The 23,357-nt window shown below is 60.2% G+C and overlaps 1 protein-coding gene across 9 annotated transcripts in view; it reads right to left on the minus strand.

Moving 5' to 3' along the window:
- Nucleotides 1-206: 206 nt before the first annotated feature.
- The window catches only part of FBRSL1 (fibrosin like 1), a 72,809-nt gene continuing 49,658 nt past the window's right edge, over nucleotides 207-23,357 (minus strand). The window contains exons 1-16 of one of the 9 annotated variants that reach the window (XM_057492222.1): nucleotides 17,161-18,314; nucleotides 12,561-12,606; nucleotides 11,693-11,972; nucleotides 11,409-11,623; nucleotides 10,744-10,812; nucleotides 10,359-10,573; nucleotides 9,597-9,647; nucleotides 9,361-9,456; nucleotides 8,635-8,703; nucleotides 8,487-8,516; nucleotides 8,295-8,366; nucleotides 6,842-6,971; nucleotides 4,636-4,713; nucleotides 4,341-4,424; nucleotides 3,881-4,085; nucleotides 207-2,350 (exon numbers count right to left, since the gene is read on the minus strand). In XM_057492222.1, the coding sequence (XP_057348205.1) occupies nucleotides 1,465-2,350; nucleotides 3,881-4,085; nucleotides 4,341-4,424; nucleotides 4,636-4,713; nucleotides 6,842-6,971; nucleotides 8,295-8,366; nucleotides 8,487-8,516; nucleotides 8,635-8,703; nucleotides 9,361-9,456; nucleotides 9,597-9,647; nucleotides 10,359-10,573; nucleotides 10,744-10,812; nucleotides 11,409-11,623; nucleotides 11,693-11,972; nucleotides 12,561-12,606; nucleotides 17,161-17,754 (3,120 nt within the window). In that variant the 5' untranslated portion in view covers nucleotides 17,755-18,314 and the 3' untranslated portion in view covers nucleotides 207-1,464. Of the gene's footprint in view, nucleotides 2,351-3,880; nucleotides 4,086-4,340; nucleotides 4,425-4,635; nucleotides 4,714-6,841; nucleotides 6,972-8,294; nucleotides 8,367-8,486; nucleotides 8,517-8,634; nucleotides 8,704-9,360; nucleotides 9,457-9,596; nucleotides 9,648-10,358; nucleotides 10,574-10,648; nucleotides 10,813-11,408; nucleotides 11,624-11,692; nucleotides 11,973-12,560; nucleotides 12,607-17,160; nucleotides 18,315-23,357 lie in introns of those variants that run through there. The other 8 variants (XM_036921901.2, XM_057492220.1, XM_036921900.2 and 5 more) reach the window with 8 other exon arrangements.

Consider the following 23,357-nt stretch of genomic DNA (forward strand, 5'->3'; position numbering starts at 1 on the left):
GATGTGGCAGACGGTGGGTGAGAGCACTGCTGAGGGCACATGCAGGACCCAGACAAGGCAGGAGGCTACCCAGTGAGAGGGAAGTGAGGCACTTCCAGCAGCACACCAGGTCCTGCTGGGTGCTCGCCAACACAAGAGAGGGACACGAGCTGGGGTGGGTGCACGACCCCCACCAGCCACAGTGCCACACAAAACACTCGACCACCTTTTCATCCCAAATCAAGGCTGTATTTATCTTCACTGATTTACGTGAGAACATAGTGTTTAAAATAACCAAGGTCCACAAACGTGGATTGAAAATACAGAATCAAATGAAGCAAATGGGTGCTGATGGCTGGACCAGAAAGGTGGAAGCCCACGGACACAGGTGTGGATGCCAGGGAACAAGAGGGGCGTTGACAGGACAGTGACATCCACGTGTTTATGGAAGCAATACTAGAACCAGAAGGAACCCAAGCCATGGCCTTCACTGGTAGAGGCGTGACGCTGGGACATGCCAGATATCTGCTGATGACCTTCAGAAGGGTTAATGGGCAGAAGTGGGATTTTTTTTTTGTGATCAACCATTAGACTCTTCACCTCTAAACTGGCACAGATTCTGAGACCACCACACAATCAGCGCGAGGGTCAGCGTCCTTGTGGCCAGAGCTGGCTGGTCCTGAGCCTGCAGCCCGAGGGTGGTGCCCCCAGGGCTGGAGGCCACTTGTTGCTGGCTGGGGGAACCTTCTTCCCTAGACAGCCCACGTGTCCGCCTCGGGGCGCTTGCATAGTTGAAGGGTCCTTGCTGCAGTTAAACGGAGCATCTCCAACTGACAGCGAATGGGTTTCTGTGACCGTGTTGAATGGATAACCAGAGGGGTTTCTAGAAACTGTACAAAGTCTACCTAGGTTAAGAATTTAATAATGTCATATAATTATATTAACAGACTATTTACACTTGTTTCATTTGCTTTTTTAAAAAAACAAACCAAAAAAGAAAACCTCTTACACTTCTGCATAAGGCAAAAGTAGTTTTGTACATTAGTATTATTTTAATATACATCTGTAGCTTCGGTTCTGAGTACCGAGAAGGGCCAGGGCCCAGCCTGAGTGGGGGCCTCACAGTGCGCTGGACAAAAGGGCCGCGTTTTCTCCATAAATAAGACAAAAAACCCTGGGGCTCTGGAGAGGGATCGGAGGCCATTAAGTTGCAAATTCGAAAGAAAAATAAAAAAGCAAGTTACTTTTTTGTTCTTTTAAAATGTCTAAAGAGCACAAAATTGAAAAAAATACAAATCTATTAAAAACGCTTCTCGCCTGTGGGAAAAAATGTACAAATTGGATTTTTATCCAGGCCTAATCTCAAGCTCAGACAACAGAAGACCACCCCGAGAAGCTGGATTTTAAAGCCCCGACTCCGCAGGTGCGACGGGTGCAGGGCCTCCGGACCGGCGCTTGTGGGAAGCGCGGCTCCCGCCCCGTCCTCTACCGCGCCTCCACCTCGGGGGCCTTGCGGGACGGGGAGTAGTCGTGCGCCTCGCCCGACGGGTGCCCCCCGAGAGACGTAGTCCTGTTGCGCGGCGGCCCGGGAGGTGCAGGGGACCCACCCGCGGCCACTAGGGGGGGCGGCGCGCCTAGCGCGGCGGCGGGCGGGGGCCGCGCCAGAAGCCCGTTGTGCAGCGCGGCGGCGGCAGGCCCGAGGCGCGGGTAGTGCAGGGGGCCCAGGGCGGGCAGAGGCGCGGCGCCGTCCAGGGGCGCGGCCCGCGCGCACTCCAGCTCTTCGCGGCGCGCCGCCCGCAGGCGCTCGGGGCTGTAGTCGTGGGGCTCGCGGTCGCGGTAGGGGCACTCCGGGGGCTCCAGGAGGGCGGCGGGGCCGGCGCCGGCGGGCAGGGCGCGCCGGGGCAGCTCCAGGCCACGGTAGGGGTCGCGCAGCGGCTCCCAAGAACAGCCCAGGCGCTCGCGGGCCGCGGGGCCCGGTCCAAACGGAGGGGGCGCGGGGGCTGCGCGCTGCGGGCGCAGGGGCGCGTCGCTGTCCTCCCTGCGCTCCTCCTTGACCTTCACATCGCCCTGGGGCCGCTCGGCCGGCGCCCCAGGCGGCTTCCCCGGCTCCCGGCCCAGGAGGCCGGCCAGGCGCAGGCTGTCGCCCAGGGCCGCCTTGCTGAAGGGCGACGGCGGGCGCGCCGCCAGCTTGGGGCCGTCCTCCTTAGCAGGGGAGCGGCTCTCCTTGATGCGCGGCTCGGCCTCCCGCTCCGCAGGGACCCCGGGCCGGCCCAGCTCGCCCTGGCCCCGGAGCAGGAGGCTGCTGGCCGGGAGGCCCACGGGGACTGCAGGCGAAGCCCGGCTCCGCAGGCGCGTCTTCTCCAGGAGGTCCCTGGGGGCCACAAGACAGACCAGACAACCGGGCTCAGCCCAGGGGCAGGACCGGGAGGCCCCAGCAAGCCGTTTGTTGTTAAGCTCCCACCTCAGCGTGCGTGGCCATTGACCTCTGCTGTGACCTCAAGATCCTTGGAAAGCGGGGGGTCCCTTCAGCACCCTGAGCTCCTGTGGAACTGCTGGGGGCATCCTGCCAACATCGTGACGGGAAGCCCTCACTCCACCCCCGCTCCAGTCGCTAAACTAGGAAACAGACTTTGCCGCAGGGTCCCGGAGCACTCCACGCAGGCCCGAGCCGCTCAGCCTGGGTCAGGGCCAACCGCCAGTGAGAAACTCAGGTTCCCAGTCCACTTGAACAGGGCCCTGGGGTCTGTCAGAGTGTGCACAACCTGGCCGTGGGCCCACTGTCCTGTCACAGGCCACGGATGGGGTAAACTCTAAACCACTAGGCACCACTTCCTGGGCTGCTGGCCCTCTGCCCCTGAGCCTGGGGGCAGGGAGGGCATAGCCCCCAGGGCTGGTGTGGGTCCAACCCTTGAGGACTGGCTCCTTCCCCTTCAGCACCCCCAGATGCCCCTATTCCACCCTCCTTACCAACTGGACTCTCAGCACCACACGACCACCGCCCCACGGAACCCTGTCTGAGGGCTCATGGGGCTGCAGTGCCCGGGCCCCAGCAGGTGGCTGTCTGCAGCGATCGTGCCAGCTCTACAGGCTGCGGACAGGCCCTGGCTGCCCCCTGGTGTCCTGCCCGGGTCCTGCCACCTGTGTCTCCATCATCTGATGCACTGACTCAAGGGCACTCTTAACCTTGCCTTGCTCCCCCCTCCATCTCCACTGTGAGCCCCCAGCATTGCCTGGCACATAGTGGAGTCCTCTCATGAAATGCCCAAACTCGGGATTCGGGGGGAAAGTCGGGACAAAGGACCTGGCGGAGGAGCTGGGTCAGAAACTGTCCCCTGCTTCTGCCTCCTCAGGACCCTCAGGACCCAGACTCTGCTGCTGATCCCAGAAGGTGGGAACCATCTCCCCAACCCCTGCCTAGACCTATCGTCTTTAGGGAGCCAACCTCCATCCTTCAGGCCAGGGGGTAGACTTGGCCCCTCAAGTGGCTCAGAAGCCCCTACCCCGGGAAGCAGCCTCCTGCCCCGCGCCAGCAGCATTCTCTGCCCACTCCCAGCTGGGTGAGTCGGACTACTCCCCTCGTCACCTGAGCTCCCCACAGGGGTGAGGGACCACTGTGGCCCACACACCCACTGTCCTTCCACTGCCTCTGCTGGGGTGGGCCGGTGCCCCGAACGGCTCCTGCCTAGATCCTGCTCCAGCACGGGGCCTTCCCTGGGGCAGAGTGTGGGGCTTCTCTCTCCCTTGACCTTTCCCTGACAATGCAGCCTCCAACCCATCCTAGATCTCAAGGGCAGAGCTGGCAGAGAGCAGGTGGGAGGCTGAAGTGTTAGGAGGGTCCTGGCAGGGAAGGTGGGGAGGGGACTGAGGGGTGGGGTGAGGAAAGGCAGGGGGCCCAACTCACCGCTCGTGCTCCTCCCTGCCCTTGTCTGGCTCCCGGTCGTGGTTGGTCAGGGCTGAGACCCGCTCCGTGTCGGTGGGCTTGGGCCATGGGGGCGGTGTGGGGAAGGAGGCTGGTGCCCGTTGCAGACGGTTCCAGGGCTCGTGGGGGCTGGGAAGGCCGTGCAGTGTGGAGCCCTCCTTGGGGGCAAAGATGCTGCCCCCTGGAGCTGGGGGCGTGGGCATGTAAGGCCAGGCCATTGAACCCCCATATTCCCATGCTGTGGAACCACAGGGCTGCTGTGGGGGAGCACACATTCCTGTACCCCATGCCCACACTGCAAGGAGTGTACCCCAGGGAGGGGACCGGAGGATACACAGCCCAGACCCAGATGGACCAGTGTACCCCAGGGAGGGGACCAGGAGGTACACAGCCCAGACCCAAATGCATGTGTGGGGAGGCAGGTGCATGATGGGTTACTTACTCAGCACGTGGCCGCCCAGGCCTCCGAAGGCATTGCTGCCCAGGCTCCCAAGGCCCCCAAAGGTGCTTGATCTGCTGAAAGGGTCTGTGGGGCAACTTGGGCTCAGGCATCTGTGTGGCTGGTGCGGGGCTCCCACCTGACTCCACCTGTTCACTGGGTGCTCCCCGAGAACCTGGCAGGGCCCACCTATACAAACTCAGGGTTCTTGGGGTCACCTCCCCACCCACCTGTTGCCCCAGCCTTGAGGTCTGTAGAGGCAGCCAGCCAGCCAGCATAGACCTCAGGAGACACCTACCTGTCAGGTGACCCGTGGATAGGAAGCTGCCAGGATGCGTCGAAGGTCCGAATGGGTTGGTGAGGGGATGGGCCGCACCTAGCAGGGCAGGTTAGTGGAGCCCTGAGTGCACATGGGCTTACTATGGCCTGTTCCTGGTGGAGGGGGGCATCCCGGCTTCCTCTGGGGACCTCTAACTCCCACTCAAAGCATGTGACCAGGTGGGAGGTGGCCTTTTTTCTCTCCCCAGGATCTGGAGAGCTCCAAGGGGGAGGAGGATGGAGATGCTGCAGGCAATGGACTCCCAGAGGAAAGCGGTCAGAGAGAGAGTCCAAGACTGAGCCTTTGGGGGCCGCTCCTGAGCCAGTGGCCCTGGAGTCTGCAGCTGGGAGCTGAGAAATGGCCCTTAAAAGTGTGTGGGGCTTGGTCCTCATGGACAGAGTCACAGCTACTGAGGATGGCAGCTCCTGTGGTGTGCCCACAAGCATCACTGTGGCATTAGCCTGTCACCCCATCTGAGGCCCAGCCCTGGCTTCCTCAATGGGCCCCAAAACTGAACCGAGAGCAACTGAGTGGGGCATGGGCCCTGACAAGGGGCTGCTGGGCTGAGGGGCTGGTCCTGCTGTTTGGGGGGCATGCCCCCTTCACACTAGAGTGGATTTCTGGTGAAGACTGCTGGGTGCCCATGTCCCTCCAGCTCCCTCTGCCTTGGAGACCCTCACAGTGGGGCATTCATGTCTTCCTGCTAATGGGCTGCCCCAGGTGAGCACCTCCCTTGGGGACATGCAGTTTCCAAACCCAAAGAGCTCTGACTGGACAGCTAACCTCACTTCTAAATGATTCATAAGTCAAATCAAACCAGAAGTGAGGAAATATCTTACCCAGGTGCTAACAAGGGTGGAGCATCTGGGTGCACGGAGTGTGGCTAGGAAAATGTGGCACCTGGGAAGCAAGCGCCATGAGAAAAGGCCCAGCCTGCCGGCTCAGGGAGTTAGGAAGGGGCATCAGACAGACGGAGCAGGAGTAAAGGCACAGGCTGGGAAGGAGGAGGGGCACAGCTGCAGGCCAGGGTTTCACAGGCTGGTCTGTGTGGGATGCTCAGCTCTACAGAGTGGGCTAGAGGCCACAGCCTGGGCCCACACTGAGCACATGTCCTGCAGGCTCCAGCCTGAGCAGGTTGTTGCCTGCCAGGGATTGAGGCCCTGGTGGGAGGATTGCTGTTTATGGGGGGCCTAGACACGTGGGAGACCTCTCTGCCCAGGCTGGGGTCTGGAGAACACCAGGATGTTGGAGCAGGGGACTGGGAAGAGCCACCATGCTTGTGAAGCTGGCCTGGGTGACCCTGTCTATGCCCACCACCCTAGCCTGCTGACAGCGTCCCACCCTCACAGGTCAGAAGTCCCTGTGAAAGGGGAGGGTGAGCATTCGAGGACAGAGGGCAGGGAGGGTGCTCTGAGGGGACATCCTGCCGGGGCCTGGAGGTGGGCACAGATCTGGGCTGTGCAGAGGACACAGTGACCTTGGAAAGGCCAGCACAAGGCTGGGCACTCGGGTTGCAGGAGGCTCCATGCCTGATAGGTAGGCCTCATCAACCTAAGGTACTTGTGCAGATGTGGTTTATGCTGAGCACCTGCTCTCCTGCTGCAAGTCTGTGGTTTTGCTGTGTGCAGGCAGAGGTGCCTAGTGACTGGCCCCCAACAAAACCCTGCGTGCTGGGTCCCTGTTGCTGCGGCTTCTTACTGTGTGAGAGAAGCCATCCTCTGGTCATGTGGGAATGGCGTCCTGCCCACCCTGCCCACACACCTTTTTCCTCCGACCCAGCTTCGCTGTGGAGCTGACTTAGGCTGAGACCCTTTGCCTAGGGAGTGGTCCTAATGAATCCTGGGACCTGGGGGTAGTCCTGGGGACCCCAACACAGCAGGATTGTGGCGTGGCTGCTAGGGTTGGTGAACTCGGGGGTTCTGGGGTAAGGTTCCAGCCAATCTGGGAAAAGCCAAATCCAAAAGAAAAGCCGGGCGGGAGGGGAGGCAGCCTGCAGGCATCAGAAATGGGACCCCAGAGAGGAGGGGGTGCCATATGCAGCACTGAGCCATAAGCCCTGGAAGAGTTTCGGGGGGAGGGCAGAACCAATGAGAGGGACTATACTGCCATGTGTACAGAAATTCTGCCTGAGCACCCGGAGCCGACCAGCCCACAGGACACCCCTCCCTGCCCCCCGTAGCCCTACCCGAGCTAGAGAAGAGGGGCCGGGCCAGGTCCTGCGGGTAGTGAAATCCGGCGAGCATGCTTGGGGCAGGGGACCTGCCGAACAGGTCCAGCTTGGTGCCCACTTCCAGCTTGTGGGGGTCCAGCTGCATCTGGTAGGGGACAGAGCGAGTCCAGGGGATGCCATCCTGTGAGGCACCCAAGCCTGCAGCTGGGGAAGACTCTAGACCACCAGCGGGTAGCCAGGCAGTGTCCCACCTGCCCCCAAGACTGCAGGCAGGAAGGCGGAGAAAAATGGGGATCCATCTGAATGTTTTATTGGATGCAGGAGGAGGGGATGTTGTCCCCACACCCTGATGATCAGATCACTCAGGGTGCCTCACTGATCGTCTGAGGGCCATGCGTTTCCACTTGGACGCCAGGACTACACTGGAAATACTTACACCTGTGTTTAGGTTTTGTAACATCGAGTTGTAAGAGCACACCCACATACTTGAGTGGCTCCAAATATGCTTACAGGCATTCCAATTACTGGATTTAGCATCAGAATTAAAATTAAGGAAACCGAAGGGCCTGGCTCCTCACTGTGAGGGCCCTTCCTGGGTCCACCCAGCCTGGCTGCAGCCCCCACGCAGCCTGCCTGCCCTCCAGCCCTGCAGTGTGCTCTGCCAGCAGAAGTGCTTTCATTGGTGGCTGTGACAGAGGGGTGCTCAGGCCCTACTTAAAGGTGCCCCTACGACGCTGCTCCTTGTGAGGGATGCCCCTGAACCCTTCACCATGCCTTGTAGGGTCCTGCCTGAGCATTTCTTGATCAAAACACAAAGTATTTTGTTATAAACCCTTTTCTGTTGTTTTCTCTTTAATGTGATGTGACCTTTAATAAAAGCTGTGCATGGAAGTACCGTGCGATGGCAGTAAAGAGCATCAGGACCCTTCTGTGATGGGGGCACACCCCACCCAGCCCTTCTGCAGCACTAGGGACCCACCTCCCATGCTGTCTCTTCCTGGCATCATTCTAGTACCTGCCTGGAGCCCCACCATACCAGGGGCCTGCCTGGCACCATCCCATTGCATCTGAGTCCCTCCCAGGAAGCACATTAGCTCCATGAAATCCAGACACACTGCTGGCATGCCATAAATGCCCGAGAGAAGGGCTAGGGGCAGGCCAACACCCACAGGGAGCCAGGGCTCACTGAGGTGGAGACCTCCCCACTGATGGCTGCTCCTCCCCAAGTCCCGCCTGGGTCACCGTGAGCAGCTTAGTGGCCCCCACCCACCGAGTTTTGGCCCCCCGCACACAGTTACACCTCCCTGGCTCTGACTCCTCACAGCCAGGCCCAGCATCCAGGGAAACCGTGCAGCTAACGTCTGAGTCTTGGACACATGCATTCATATGTGGACACCAGGAGGACATGGTCCTAAATGGGTGTGTCGGAGAGGCCCGCCTGTTGGCCCGCAGGCAACAGCTTGCTCACCTTCACCTTCTGCTGGTGGTGGTAGATCTCCCAGGCAATCTGCACGTGCACAGCACACCACTTCCCGGGTTTCTGCGACACCATGCCACTCCAGTTGTCATGGGCTCCCCCAGGGCCATCAGGAGGTACCCAGAGTCCTCCCCAGCCACAGACTCTCCAGACCCCCTCCTCCCACGGGCCCCACACACTCACCCTGACCACTGTCCGGTATGGGTCGGACACCTGTCACCGACAGAGGGGAGCATTAGGTCCAGGTTCTGTGGCAGCTAGGCCCCAGGAGGGTAGGGACAAGCCCTGTTGCTGCCACCAGCCTACGTGGGCCCCCACCGCAGCCACCTACCCCAGGGGCTTTCTGGAAGAGGGGGTGAACAGCACTGGCCCGGCCAGTTACCTCGATGGGGCTTGAAGTCTGAGGGGAAAAAAAGCAGGCATCAGCCAGCTTTGGAGCCCTCCCAGCCCAGAGACCCTACCATATGGCCCTGAACGCTGCCACCTAGGGGCTGCCTGGCCTCCGACCGTCCCCAGAGCAGGGCTTTTTGAGACAGGACGGCCTCTGGATGCTGACTGCCTGGGTGGGGAAGGTGGTGGGGGCTGAGGAAGCACCTCCAGGGAAGGCAACAGTACAAGCCCAGCCTCCCTCCTGCATATGCACAGCCCTAAGCTTGCCCCGCCCAGACTCACCACTGGGCTCCTCTCCTGCCCACCCCACCTTAAGGGTTCCCAGCTGAGTGGCTAGGAATGTAGGAAGCTCAGCTATGGCAGTCCCAGGTGCCAAGAGGGCACCGCCAGGCTAATGTCTATAGACTGGTGGCCCAGAGGGTCAGGGGGGTTCTGTGTTGAGACCAAGGCCCTTTGGGGTACATATGTCCAGTGTCCCCTCTGTATGCTGCCACCTGCCCCAGCGATTCCTCCACCACAGAGACCCAAGCCCCTTCCCACCATGGGGCCACACAGCAGACATGTCCCACACAGCATGGGCAGCTCACACCAGCACCCGATCACCGTGGACATCCCCTTTCTCACTTCTGGATGCCCCAACTCCCCCTGCCATGGGAGTAGCTGGTACCTTGGGCTGAAAAGCACCCTGCAGGGACCCAAAAGGTCCTGGGTGTGGGAGCAGGGTTGGCAGTCCAGGGATGGCAGAGGGGAAGGGCGGGAAAAACTGCAGGAGGAAGAGAAAAGAACATTCCAGGGCAGGCAGGTCCTGAGAAGTCTCTGGACCCCCAAAAGGCCTTGGTGCAGGTGCAGCCCTGCCCTCCACCCCACTGGCCTGGCCAGCCCCGGTGCCCACTGGACACTCACGTTGGAATGTCGGAAGTAGGGGCTGTCCAACTTACACGCGTACTTGTCAAACTGGAAGGCAAGGCAGTGGAGTGAGGTCCCTGCATGCTGATGCCTTCTACAGAGCCCAGCACCACCCACCCACCCAGCCAGGCATGGCCAGGATGGCTGTCCTGCAGCCTCCTGCTCCCCAAGGGTGCAGGCACCTCGGCCCTGAGCTGGCCTCACAGGGCCCAGATCCTCAGACTGGGTGCGGCCCCTCCCTGTTCTAAAAATCCACCCACAAAGGCACAAACTCGTCCATTTGGGCAGCCAGTGAGGCAGCTGCAGCCTGGGTGGGGGGGCATGGAGCCCAGGGCTGGCGGTCAGCTGCAGGACATCGGCTGCGGCTAGCTGGCTGACCCAGAGCCTGGAGAGAGCAGAGGGGACTCTGCCCGCATAGCAGCTGGCTCAGGAGATGCAGCCTCGGGGCCCAGAGAGCATGGGAGGGGTCCTGGTCCACATGGACTCTCCATCCAGTCTGGGTCTCCAGACCTGTGGCAGGACCAGAGAGGACTGTGAGGCCCAGGACCCCGTGTGGTGCAGCTGGGCCCAAGGCCATGTCACATGTGTGTGGACATGGACACTCGCCTAAGCCTAGGAGAACGACTGGGGAGGGGGCCTCAGAATGACCCAGGGGCACAGAGGTGGCGTCAGCCTGCGTGCGTGCGGAAAGCGTCTGTGTGTGCCTGCTGCATGTCCTCCGCCCGACTGCCCGCCCGCCGCTGCCCAGGGCCTACGCACCGGCAGGGGTGCGGCGGGCGGCAGGAGAGGCGCTGGGGGCAGCCCCATGGGGAGGGGGCCGAATGTGTGTTGGTGCTGGTGTGTGTGCTGGTGTGTGTGTTGGTGCTGGTGGAACTCTGCCCGCTGCAGCGCCCCTGGGCCCAGGGTGGCGCCGGGCCGCTCGGCGCTCTGCACCAGAAAACGCGCGTTCAGCTCTTGCCTGAGCAGCTCGTGATCTACAAGAGAAAAAGAGAGAGAGACAGAGAGGCACGTTGGCCGCGGGCTCCCGGCGGGGCGAGGCGGATAGTCACCTGGCACTCCCGGTTTCGGCAGGCCAAGCCGTGGTGGCCGCCCGCCACGTGCGGGCCCCAGGGTGGAGGTAACAGAGGTGCCTGTGACCAAGTACCAATCAGAATCCTCGCATGAGGCTGGCAATACATGATTGGCTGGCTGAACGAGATCAACAGGCTGGCATCTGAAGGCAAGAGAGAACAGCGTGAGCCGCAGGCCGCCCCAGGCAGGCCCAGGATCATCCCAGCACTGCAGTGCCCCCGACTCGGCCGGGCTGACTCACATTATAGAAAGAATTTGGGATGAGACCCCCCCAGAGAAATCCTTAACGACCTAAGACTCAGCCTCAAGGGGGCTCTGTCAGAACCACGCCAGGGAGGCAGGAAGGGCTGGCCGCTGTTTGTCACGAAACCCTCCGCTCCACCAAGGCACGAGGGGTGGGCAGACACGGTGGCCCCAAGATCCCTCAACACCCCCAGGTTGCCTGGCCAGGCCTGGCCGAGCTCAGAACACAGTGGGCATGTGTGTGTCATGTCTGCATCCATGTGCATGGCCCAGGCCCGGGCAGGAAGCTTTCTCTGCATAGAGTGGTGGGACCCGAGAATGGTGGTGGGAGCCACGGTCGTGGTTGTCTGGGACTCTGGGAGAGGAGCAGGGAGGGAGGCTGTGGCTGTGCCCGAGGCTGGCACCCTCCCTGGGGCCGCCCCCCCCAACCACCAGGGAGAGGACAGCAGGGTGGAGGGGACACGACCCTGGCTGACGAGCAGCGCCAGGACCTACCGGCGGGGTGTCCTGGGATGACCAGGCTGTTGGCCGGCAGCGCCGGGGGCGGGGGCAGTGTTGGGGGCGCAGCGAACATGGCCGCGCGATGCTGGTGCTGGGCCTGCGAGCGGAGCGCCAAGTGTGAGGTAGAGAGGAGGGGGCCCGGCCCGGGCGGCGGCAGGGGTGCGTGCTGGGAGAGCCCAAGGCCGGCGCTGCTGGCACTGCTGCTCCTGCTGCGGGGATGGGGGGCTCAGTGCGCGACCGCCCCCGGGGCCCCCCCCTCACCCCTCCCCGGCGCCCACCTGAGGCCGTGCAGGCCGTTGTGCGCGGCAGGGCCCTGGCCCCGGGGGACAGGCACGTGCGCTGGGAGCGGGGCCCGGGGGGGTGCGGGCGGCAGCTGCCGGGGCAGGCGGGTTGGGGTTGGGGCCTCCTTCTTGACCGGTGGGCTGGCTGGGGCGCCAGGCGTGGGGCCAGTAGGGGGCAGGAAGGGAGGCTCAGTGCTCAGCTCGCGGCTGCGCTCCAGGCCTGAGACCTTGGTTCCCGTCTCGGCCTTGGCCTCGGGCGGCTCACCCAGCGTGGGGCCTGCGGAGAGAGGATCCTGGCTCTAGGTTTAATGCCATCTGCAACCTGTGAGAGGTCCTGCAGTGGCCCCCATTTCTGATGGGGATAAGGCAGGGGGTCATGTACCTGAGGGAGGTCCCAGCAGGGCTGAGCCCTGCACTCACTCCCCAGGGGCTGGGGGAGGGGCTACCACAGGGCAGCTCCATGGCCTTGGTCCCCCACCCAGGGAGGGCCCCCCCTTGGGCCAGGGAGTGTTCTGCCCACTGTAGTCCCAGCGTGGGGGCACTAGGACCCCATTCTATAGACGGGTGCCCTGGGAGGCCTTGTGGGCAGGACCAGTGGACAAGTCTGCAGGAACCATTGCTTCAGAGCTGTCCTGCCTAGCCCAGGCTTAGCCCTGCCCCTGCTTCCTCATGGTTTTCCTGGGCAGGGGGTGGGTGGGTGCCCCTCAGTAAATCACTGCACCTAACTCCTACCTGAGGATCTGCACCTAGAACCTGACCGGAGACAGGCCTAACCTGGGCCCAATCTGGCCCCTCCCACACTGACTTCAGGAGTGTGCCTGTGCCTTCCTGGTGGCCTGGAGCCCAGGCCAAGGGACACACTTACCTTTATTGGCTCCAGGGGTAAAGAGCTTCTCTGAGCCTACAGATGCCTGCAAGAGAGATGGGGGTCAGTGGTGGGAAGCCAGGTGAGCCTGGCCCTCACCCTGGCCTCTCGGAAGCAGTTCTGGGCAGGTTTTTGGTGCACATGGGCCACCTGGTTGGCCTGGTGGAACGTGTCATTCTGCATCCACAGCCTCACATGGGAGGCAATGGTGCCCAACCTGGCTGCAAGCTGTCACTTGGCCTGTGGGCAGGGACTCAGGAACCTAGACCACTCTTGGCAGTGCCAGCACGAGGGAAGAGAGCAGAGTCCACCATGCTGCCCTCCCCCAGCTAGGGGCTGCCCCACTGCCTGCGGCTGGGATGAGGCATTGAATGTCTGGGATAGAGCACATTGCCCCACAAAGACCTTTTCTTCCTGTTTTTTTTAAATAGTTCTATTGAGATATAATTTACCCAATGAAGGCATACAGTTTAAGGGTTTTTAGTGCATACACAGCTACAAGCAGCCGTCACCTGGTCTAGACCATCTTCATCACCCCAGAAACCTCGAGGTTGTCAGCTATTCCCCAGCCTTGCATCCCAGCCCTGTACACCGACCGCTCTGGTGTCCACAGAGGCCCCTGCTCTGGACACTCAGGTGGAGAAAGCAGCCGGTGGCTGCTGCTGGTGGGGGGACCTCACCCATTAGGACAGCTACTGTTGAAGAGCAGAGAACAGCAAGTGCTGGTGAGGACATGGGAAACTGGACCCTTGTCCATGGCTGGTGGGAATGTAAAATGGTGCAGCTGCTGCAGAGACCAGTGTGATGGCTCCTCAAAAAACTAAACGAGACATCCCCATATGGTCCAGCAATGCCCCTCCTGGGTCTACACCCAAAATAACTGAAAGCAGGGACTTGAGATTTTTGCACACTCATGTTCTCAGCAGCAGGATTCACAACAGCCATGAGGTGGGAGCCACCCAAGAGTCCACTGACCCCTGAGTGGATAAACAAACGTGTCCATCCACTTGGTGGAACTTTATTTGGCTGTAAAAGGAGGAAATCCCAACACCTGCTACATAGGTGGACTGTGAAGGCATGGGGCTCAGTAAAATAAGCCAGTCCCAAAGGACAAACCCTGTATAACTATGTACATGAGGTCCCTAGGTCGTCAAACTCATAGACAGAGAGCAGGACAGTGGGGGCCAGAGTCTGGGGGAGGAGGAGGGGTTAGTGTTTCATGGGGACAGAGTTCATTTTGGGAAAAAGAGAAAGTCCTGGAGTCAGAGGTGGGGAAGCTGCATCACACATGAATGCTCTAATGCCCTAGCGATGTGCACTTCAAGTGGCTAGATGGCAACTCTTACGTGTATCTTTCCACAATAAGTAAAAATTAAAAATAAATAAATAAATAAATAAATACACCAGCAGGATGGAGTTTTCTGAGCAGTGATGCTGTCTGACCATCGTGGTGGGCTGGCAGTCATGTGTTCGTCAAAATGCATCAAACTGCACACTTAAGATAGGGAGCTTTCCCCCCATACAAACCCAGGTGGAGCAAAGCCAATTACAAGATGCAGGACTGACAAAGGAACAGATGAGGTCAGAGAAAACAGAAATTCAAACAGACCCAGCACCGTGAGCCTGTGTAGGCTGCACTCTCAGGCCTGAGCGGAAAGGGTGGGTCATTCTGATGGACATGGTGTGACAGGAGCTTCTTGAAAAGGGAAAGCTGAGTCCATCAGAATAATTCCAGACCAACCATGGATGTAAATGTGAAAAGCAAGACCACGAATGCACCATGAAACACCTTGGTGCGGCACTCCACAATCGTGCTGGAATGGGTCCAGTCTTCCTACTACTGTTCCAAAAACCCAGCCCAGGAAGAAAAGAGGACAGCAAATACAGTCCCCAAATGGCCCTGTGTGGCTCAGAGTCAGGAGAGAGGCTGCCACAGCCCACTCAATCCCAGAGAGCTCTGACCAGGCAGGCAGAGGGTGTCTGGCAGACATGACACGGCCCAGGTGGCCATGATCCACGGTGGGGAAGGTGTACAGGCTCCACTCACCCTGGGTGTGAGTGTGGGCAGCAGCACACAGATGGGTCCTTCCCGCCCAGCCTGCCAGACCCCAGGGGCTGCATGTAACCTCCTCATGTGCCAGCCAGGGCCAGGACGTGGAACACCATGCTCCCATGCAGGGTGCCACACTGCGAGCTCTCCTTGCTGCTTTGGTTTTTCTGGCACTTTTACATGATGAGCAGCAACAGTTACAGTCCCTGGATTTGCCTTGCCCCTGAGAGTCCTCATGGGGCCGAGGGGTCCACCAGAGCTGGGGATCTACAGAGGCAGGATGTGGAGGGGTGTCAGACAGCTGCCTGCCTGTCCCCCAAGGGAAAAAGGTTTGTCCGTCTGCAAAGAAGTGATGTTTCTTCAGGACAAGTGCCCACTCAAAGACTCAGAAGTGGGTCCTGTGGTCACCCCATATGAGGTTATAACGTAGTGCCTGGGTAACAACTGTTTTTATAGTTTTTACCTGGTCTCATTACTATTCTCCCTAACTCTCCATATGGCAACCAGGAGTCTTTTAAAACCAAATCAGAACAAGCCACCCTGGGGATGAGAACATGCCAGCGTGTCACCACTGACTCAGACTATAATCTGCACCTGGCCTGCAGACCCTGAGAGGCCTGTCTGGGCCTCCAACCTCACCTGGGACCAACACTCTAATCCCCAGTCCCACTCCATGCCTTTCAGGCTTCAGCTGTGTCCCCCCAGGGCCCTCCTGGGACCCCAGCCTGAGGGTGCCCCTTCCTTGGCACTGGCTTAAATCCTATCTGCCTGCTGGGCTACCTCTCAGCTGCCCTGGACCCACACGAGGCGGGCACAGTATGCTGGGCAGCATAGGTGCCCTCAAATTTGAGAGGAGTCAGCATGCGGCTGCTCCCCACTGAGGCTACTCCCTTAGGGTCTTCATTATTCACCAACACTGACACCCCCTCTGGGCCAAAGGGACGTGCTATGGGCTGCTTGCTGGCAAGGGTCCTCTGCTCAGTGGCACTGACAGTGGCTCCTTCCCTGCACTGGCATTAAAGGCGGCACTGCCTTCCTGAGGGCATGCATGAGGCCTGTGCCCACCTGCCATAAGCAAGGTCCAGGTGTCCTCAAGGGTGGGTGGGGGAGAGGGAGCTGGTGTGAGACTCGGGCATCCTGCCCCCCTTCTGACATGGGCATCCCCACCTGAACAAGGCGGGTATCAGAAGGAAACCCTGCAGTGAGTCACAGAAACAAACTCGTGTGCTCCTGTGGGGTATCCTTTGGTCCCTGCCTGGGGGGAGGCCACGTGCCTGGCCCTGGAGGCACTGCCTTCAGCTCTGGTTCAGTTCCAGGACCGGGGCCACAGCAGGGAATTTCAGGGCCAGGAGGTGGCACCCCAGACACTGGGAAAGTCAGGGAGCAGAGGAGGGGTGAGCCGCAGATGATGGGGAGCATCTTCCCCACCCCACCCCACCCTGGGCCTCCAGCCTGGCAAAGGCAGCAGGTTAGGCCACTCACCTAGGCCCATCCTGTACCCACGCCCCTCCAGTGCCAGAGGGGGTGCAAGTTAAAGTTTGCTCCGTGAAGTTGAGGGATCCAAGTCCCCACAGGGGTCCAACATGCTTTCATCACACAGCAAGACCAGAGTGGATGAAGCCGGTGCAGCCATGCCCACCCAGGGAGGCTCTGAGCAGAAACCCAACTGCACCCTCAGCTCCGGAGACCTCGGGGGGGGGGGGGCCGTGGCCGGGGTTCCAGTACAGGCAGAGGTGCCCCTGCTGAAACTTGCTGGGGCACTCTGTCTCTCGGTTCCTTCCCTTCCAGGAGAAGGGGTCTGGAGCTAACCAGCTAAGCCAGTGGGGGTGGGTACCCGGGGCAGCTGCCAGGCCTGTGCTGATAATAAAACTTTCAGAGAATTACATACTGGGATGTGACCCATGTGTGCTGGGGCGGTCACATCCTCCAATCCCAGTAACAAGCTGGTGCAGGATGTAAGGAAGGGGTCACTCCGGACCCAAAGTATCGGTGGGAGATCCCCGGGCTGCAGTGCAGGTTCGGGGTCCCGCTGGAGGCGGAGATGGGGGCGGGGAGAGAAGGCCAGCACTAACTCCCTTAGGTGCGTAGACCCGGCCGCCGGTGGAGGTCACAGCGCCGCTTTGTCTGCGAGGACCCGACTCGCGGGCAGCCTCGGCCCAGAACAGCAGCACAGACTCCGCCGGCCGCGCCCCGCCCCAGACAAAGAACTCCACTCCGGGCAGGTGAGCACAGCGGGCGCCCGAAACCCCGGACGCCAATCCTTGATGAGGCGCAGACAAAAGCGCGCGTCCCCCCCATCGTAGGCCCCCCAGAGCTCCGGCCGAGGCTGGGGACACTCTGCAGGACTCCACACCGTCCTCCTGCCGCCACATGCACCCCGGTGCGCAGCCGGCGTCTCGGGGTGTCGCGCGCCCTGCTCCCAGGGGAGAAGGAGTAGGCAGAGCGTCGGGGCCCTCTCCTACGCCCCGTTCCTCAGGAGGAGGCGGGTGCTCTCTAGACCTCGGACCCAAAGTCCTGAGTCCCTCCCCGGAGCCACCAGCGCGCACTCACCGCGCGGGAGCCCCGGGTTCGGCGGGCTCTGCCGGTGATCACCGCTAGTCCCCGGGCGGGTGCCGGAACTGGAGCCGGGCGGCATGGGCGCGGGCGGCGGAGCGCTGGCCCCCCCGGCCTCGGCCCGTCGAGTGGTCTCTCTCTTGGCGCACCCTGTTTAGCCCGAGCCCGGGCCGGGGGCGCGCATGCCCGCGTTCCAGCTCGCGCGCTAGGCGGCTCTCCGGGCGCGCGGGTGCCCTCCGCGCCGTCGAGCGCGGCGCGGGCCGGAGGCGACGGCGGCGGGCGCGCTGCTGGCGGGCGCGCAGCGGTGGCAGGAGAGAACGGGCGGCGGAGGCGGAGGCGGAGGCGACGGGCGGGGGCGGGGCGCGGGAAGGCCCAACTAATCCAGCCCCGAGGCGTGGATCTCCGCGGGTCCCAGTGGTCGCCGTCCAGTCCCTGCCTCCGCCCCAGGTCGCGGCGCGTAATGCCGGCTACGCCCAGAGCCCTAAGGGCCGCCTGCTCTGATTCACACCAACAAGTTACGGGCGCTCCTATGCCCAGTTTACAGAGGGAAACCGAGTCACGGAGGAGCTGGGCCTCACAGAGCCCCCACATATGTCAGATGTCAGCTCCGTCTTCCTGGGTCTGGGTCTCGGTTTGTCCAGCTGTGAAACGGGGATGCAAGGCAGGAGAATGGGCCCAAACAACTGCTGTGCTGCTACTCCGTGCGAGGAGGGCAAATTTGGATCCAGGTGGGACCACGGCCCCACGCGAGGCCAAGTGTGTGCCGGGCGCCCACCCAGAGTTATGGGGAGGGCACCTTATATTCCAGATATCTGCACAGATGGAACACCAGGACGCCAGCAGCACTCCCCATCTTGAAACGTGCTATAAAGAAGCCCACGCAGGACACGGGGAGCTGGAGAGCCCCCATGGGGCTGTGGTACAGAGGTCAGCTCTGGTGGGTACCCAGGGACTAGCTGCTTAGAGCCCAGGTTCAGGTCCTATGCAGCCCTGCTTCAGGTGGGGTAAATCATTCATTGGCAGCCACTCAACCAGACTGGGGGAACCAACTCCAGAACCTTATGGGCTGGACCAGACCTTTCCTTTTCAAAGAGTGGCTAAATATACACGAATATACACATATCTCTAGCCCACAGAAATCTCCAAGGGTACAGGAGAAATGGCCTGCCAGCCTCTAGCCCTTTTGGTCTGTTTGAATTATTTACCAAACACATGTATTCCCTTTACCTAACTCTGCCAAAAAAAAAATAATAATAATTAACCTCATTCTCCAAAGTCCTGCTGTTCCTGCCATAAAAATAGCAAACACAGCACATGCCATGTCAAGCACCACACTAAATGCCCCATAACTATGAAGTCATTGGGTTATCACGCCCATGCTTTGAGGACACACTACTAGCATGCCCATTTCACTGATGAGGAAGCAGAGGAGCAAGGTGACTGACTGGAGGTATGCAGCTGGCAACCGTAAGTCTGACTGTAGTGTCCACAGGCTTAGCGAAGACATTCTTGGCCTCTGGGAGGGCAACTGAGGAGGGATTTGGGACTCGGGATTCTTGTGGGGGCCACTTTGCCTCATGGGTGGGTGTCTGCAGGCCTGAACACCCCTCACCCAACATGTGGTGCCCCAGCAGGGTCATGGGCTCCTGCACATGGCCTTTGGCTGCAAAGCCTCTGGCAGCAAAGAGGAAGGATGTCCATACACTGGGGTGTCCCAATCTGCCTCTCTGTTCAGAAGCAAAAGCATCATGGAAGAATCTCTGAATATTTTACATGGCAGTGATTAAGGTTGCAAATCAGCTGACCTGGACATGTGAAGATGACCCAAGTGGGTGCAGTACGATCCCAGGGTCCGGACAAGGAGGAGGGAGATGGAAAGAAGCTGCCCTTTGGCTGTGAAGATGGAGCTTAGGGATGCGACCCTCCAGAACCCAGAAAAGGCTTTCCCCTGGGTCCCCAGAGGAACCTGCTCAGCCTGCATCTCAACCTAGCCCAGTGAGACCGTGCTTAACTCCTGGGTTCCAGAACTGTAAGGTGACCAAAGTGTGTTGTTTTCAGCCATCAATTTTTGGTAATTTGTCACAGCAGCCCCAGGAAATGCATACATCACATCCAGGACCCTGAAGAGGGATCAGGTTGCAAAAGGACCAGCCCTGGGGCACGGCGCATCCAGTGCCTGTCCACAGGCTTGAGTTCTGCTCACAGCCTCCTGGGAGCAGCAGTAAACCAGGGAAGCAGGGCAAGTGTAGATGGGTGGGGGGGAACAGGCATAGTAAGTAGTGTGAGCAGTGGTGGCAGCAGCAAGCATGACCCTGAATGGTGGTTTGGGAAGTCTTCCCGAAGAGGGGCATCTGAGCTGAGACCACGCTGAGGGAGCTCTGGAGAAGAGCCTTCTGGGAGGTCTAGCAGCCCGTGCAAAGGCCCTGAGGCAGGAGCAAGATGGGCCAAGTGGGAGCCTTGCCGGCCATGCGGAGCACGGGCATTGGTGTTCTGGGTTTAAGCAGGAGAAAGATGGGATCCTTAAGACCTCTCTGTAGGATTGGCCTTAGAGCTGGGGAAGCAGGGAGCCCAGTTGGGAGCTGTGATATGGGAATGCGAGGGATCAGGCGGTGGGCCTCTCCTGAGATAGGACAGGTGGAGCTCTGCGGGTAGTGACTGGAGTAGGTCAGCTGGGAACTGTGAGGACAGGGGGCCTGTGTGCAGTCACCCCTGTCCTAGAGGGGCCTCTGGAATGGGGGGGAGGGGAGGACAGAGGATCCAGGCTGAGCAGTCATCCCTGCCCTGCTGTCCAGTGTGTCCCTGGCAGGCCCCACCCACTTAGGGGTGTCATATCGAGTCCCGAATAGAGCTGCTGAACCCTGAGGGCCCCTGAGGGATGCTACACTGCCATGCCACCTACTGAGGAGAGGCAAGACCAGTGGCCAGGCTGTACCACTCTCCTGTGGGCTGGAAGCCTACCCCTGTGGTATGGAGTCCAGGCCAGTGGGGGTGGGGAGAGCAGGCAGGAACTGAGTGGCTATGTGGGATAAGCCCTGGCATCTGGTGGGAGCACCTGAGAGACACTCTGTCTAAGGCGGAGCAGTCCCAGTGGGCCAGTCTGGGACAAGTCCTGGTGCTGGCAGGCCAGTAGAGGCCCCAAGGTGCCCTGCTCCTCTGTTGGGCCGCTTCCATGCAGACCGACTATGGGACAAGCCGGTCCTCACTGCAGACATCATTTCAGAGCCACCTTGCCCCAGACAGGCCTCCAAGAAGCTGCCCTCCTTGGGATAGCACCTCTGAGCCCTGCCCCCTGGTTTGGAAGCAAAGTTAAACTTTCAGAACCCAGGCAGGTTTCCTTGACTTTGTTTAGGAAGAGAAGTCACTGTGATGTGGAAGATTTAAAAAGGTTAGGAGTCTAGAAAGAAATGGAGCAGGAACAGATTATCAAGAGAAATAATGTCAACCTTCCATCCAACAGCCTGATTCACTTAGGGCCTGCACAGTATGGTCAGGGCACAAGCACCCAGAGCTTATGGTTCAACAACCAATATGGTCACTGCACCTGTCATCCTTATGTGGAGCCAGGGGAGGGGAGGCCATGGGTCCTTGGAGGGAGTGCCCACCCCGCCTCCACAGTCACTGGGCACCTGGCTGCTGGCTCCCTCAGGGCTCCTCCCTGGGAGGCAAGTGAATGCAGGGGTTGCAGGTGAAGGTATGCCAGCTGTGTGGCCAGGGACAGGCCTATGGGAGGAGCCAGTGTGGCTGGGGGCACAGGGAAGGGGATGGGGGACAGGCTTGCTAGGTTCTGGGCCCCACTCCCACCACCCAGCATAGGCTCCCAGTCTCAGCCCTGGCCACCTGGGCGTGTGGCCTCACACAGAAGGACCCCAGACTGCATAGAAGGGCACAGACTGGAGCCTGGACCCTCTCAGCCAGGCTGGCAGGCTTAGCTGAGGTGAGGGCATTGGAGCAGTGGTGGAGTCCAGGGAGGGTCCTCACTGACCAAGTGTGTCCATCGTGGGTGTCCACAGTGTTGGGAGAAAAGCAAAAGCCATAAAAACCTACAAAAGCTCAAGAACTGGCTGACTGTGGATGAAATCAGACCCTGCTCCATCAGTCAGGGAATGCAAATTGCGGCAAAGCGGTGGGGATGGGGGGTGGGGAGGTGGGGGGTTCAGAAGTGCCAGTTGCCAGAGATGGGGTACTTCATGGAACTGAAGAAACCTTTCAGGAATCTTTGGGGGGTGGGGTGGGAGGCAGGCTCTGAAGGCAAAAGAACAGTCTCAAGGACAGAGTGGAGCTGAGGGGCTTCCAGGCCGCAGCCCTCCCCGCCCCCGCACAGGACACTCTGGGCCACCTGCTGTCCTCAGTGCTGGCCATACAGCCCTCGGGCATGTGCTGCCCACAAGGTGGACATGAGCAGGGGGTTGGGGCAGTCTGCTGTAGGGGCTGAATGGTGGCCTCAAAAGGAACGTACCTAGGACTTTGGCATGTGATGTATTAGGAATTAAGGTCTTTGCAGGTGAGATTAAGATAAGAATCTCGAGATGAGATCATCCAGGATTAGGGTGGCACCAAATCCAATGGTTGTGTCCTCTAAGGAGAGGACACAGACATGGCAGGAGCCACGTGGTAAAGGAGACACAGACGAGTGACATGGCCACAGCCAAGGATGCCAGGGGTCACCAGAGGCTGGAAGAGGCCAGAAGGAGCCTCTTGAACCTTAAGAGCATAAATTCCCAAGTTTCAGTGGCTGGTGTGCGGCACTTGAGTGCACTGGGGCACGAGGTGGCCATTAACTGGATCATGGGTGGAACATGTCCTCAGCCGGGATCCAAAGCAGAAGCCGTAAGGGCTCCAAGGGGCCTTCTGAGGGCAGGGCTGGGTGCAGGGCAGCTTGTGTCAGAAAGGGTGTGTGAGCGTGCTCTGCACATGTGTCTGAGAGTGCACTCTCATACATGGCATATGCGTGCACACATGCAATGCATGTACGCTCATGCACACATGAGCACATGTTCATGTTCATTGGAATCCTTGCCTCCACCAGTGGCCACAGGTGCCTCATGACCCCCAATTAGCAAGGAGGAAACAAAGGGTGGGGGGCTGGCTTCAGGAATCTAGCCCACAGAGGATCCCCTTCCCCCAGCCCCCATGGATTCCCCTCAGGCCAGGGTTCTGCCCTCCCACAGGGGCTGCCTGTCTGCCCCATCCCCATTCCGCAGCCCCTGGCTGAGGCCAGGCTGGGAGCACAACCCAAGGAGGCCCTGGCCAGACAGACAGACATCCCTTGAGGAGGCTGCAGCCATAAGCAGCCACCTGGCCAGGCCACTAGGGCAGATGGCAGCCAGTCCAGGCCCAGCAGGCTGCTTAATGAGCCCCACACAATTTTTCAACCCATATTTTTCCAATAAAAAAGCAGTTACACACCAACCACAGCCTTCAGGAGGGCCATCTGGCCACCTAGCTCCAGAGCATTCTGGCTCCCTCCCCACCAGCAGCTGAGCGCCCAGAGCAGGGGGAGGGCTGGGGCGAGACATGGCAGCGGCTGGGTAGGCAGGGAGCACTTCACTGGGGAGGGGTCTCTGGTCTATCAGGAGAGGTATGGGTGGGCATTTGCAGGAAGGACAGCAGAAAGGTTTTCCTGTCTGCACACCAGCCTCTGGGGCTGCTGGCTGGAGAGAGGTGTTGCTGGGTCCATCTGTCTGTCTGTGCCTTGGGGATGGAATGTCACAAGTGTGCACCTGGAGCCAGTAGCACAGCCCAGGTTGGTGGACTGGCAGGAGCCCAGGGGAGCAGGAAGGGGCAGCACCCACCAGAGGTGCAGGTGTCTGACCTCCAACCCCAGCAGGTTTGGGAGGAGCAAACTTGCCAGGACCATGGGAGCCCCAGGGTAGGGCCCAGCTGCCATGCTCCCCTGGGCACCTCACCTTTCCACCCAAACTCCTGTTTGGCTGCCTCTCCTCACTGGACCTGTCCTGGGGCAGCCCAGGGTCTTCTGATTGGCTGTCTCTGATCTGCTGTGTGCCAAGGAATGTGACAAGTCAGGCTTGCTCCAACTGTGTGTGGAGCATGAGCTCCCAAGGGCCAGGGGAGCCTGGAAGGCCCCCCTGTGGATATCTGTTCCAAAAGCCTTGCCAGCCAGGCTCCAGATGAGGCATGGCTGCTGCTGAGACCGGCCCTGTGCTGAGTCCTTGCTATCTCTGAGTCAGGAAGTT

This window comes from Manis pentadactyla, chromosome 14 (assembly GCF_030020395.1).
Source record: "Manis pentadactyla isolate mManPen7 chromosome 14, mManPen7.hap1, whole genome shotgun sequence".
NCBI lineage: Eukaryota > Metazoa > Chordata > Mammalia > Pholidota > Manidae > Manis > Manis pentadactyla.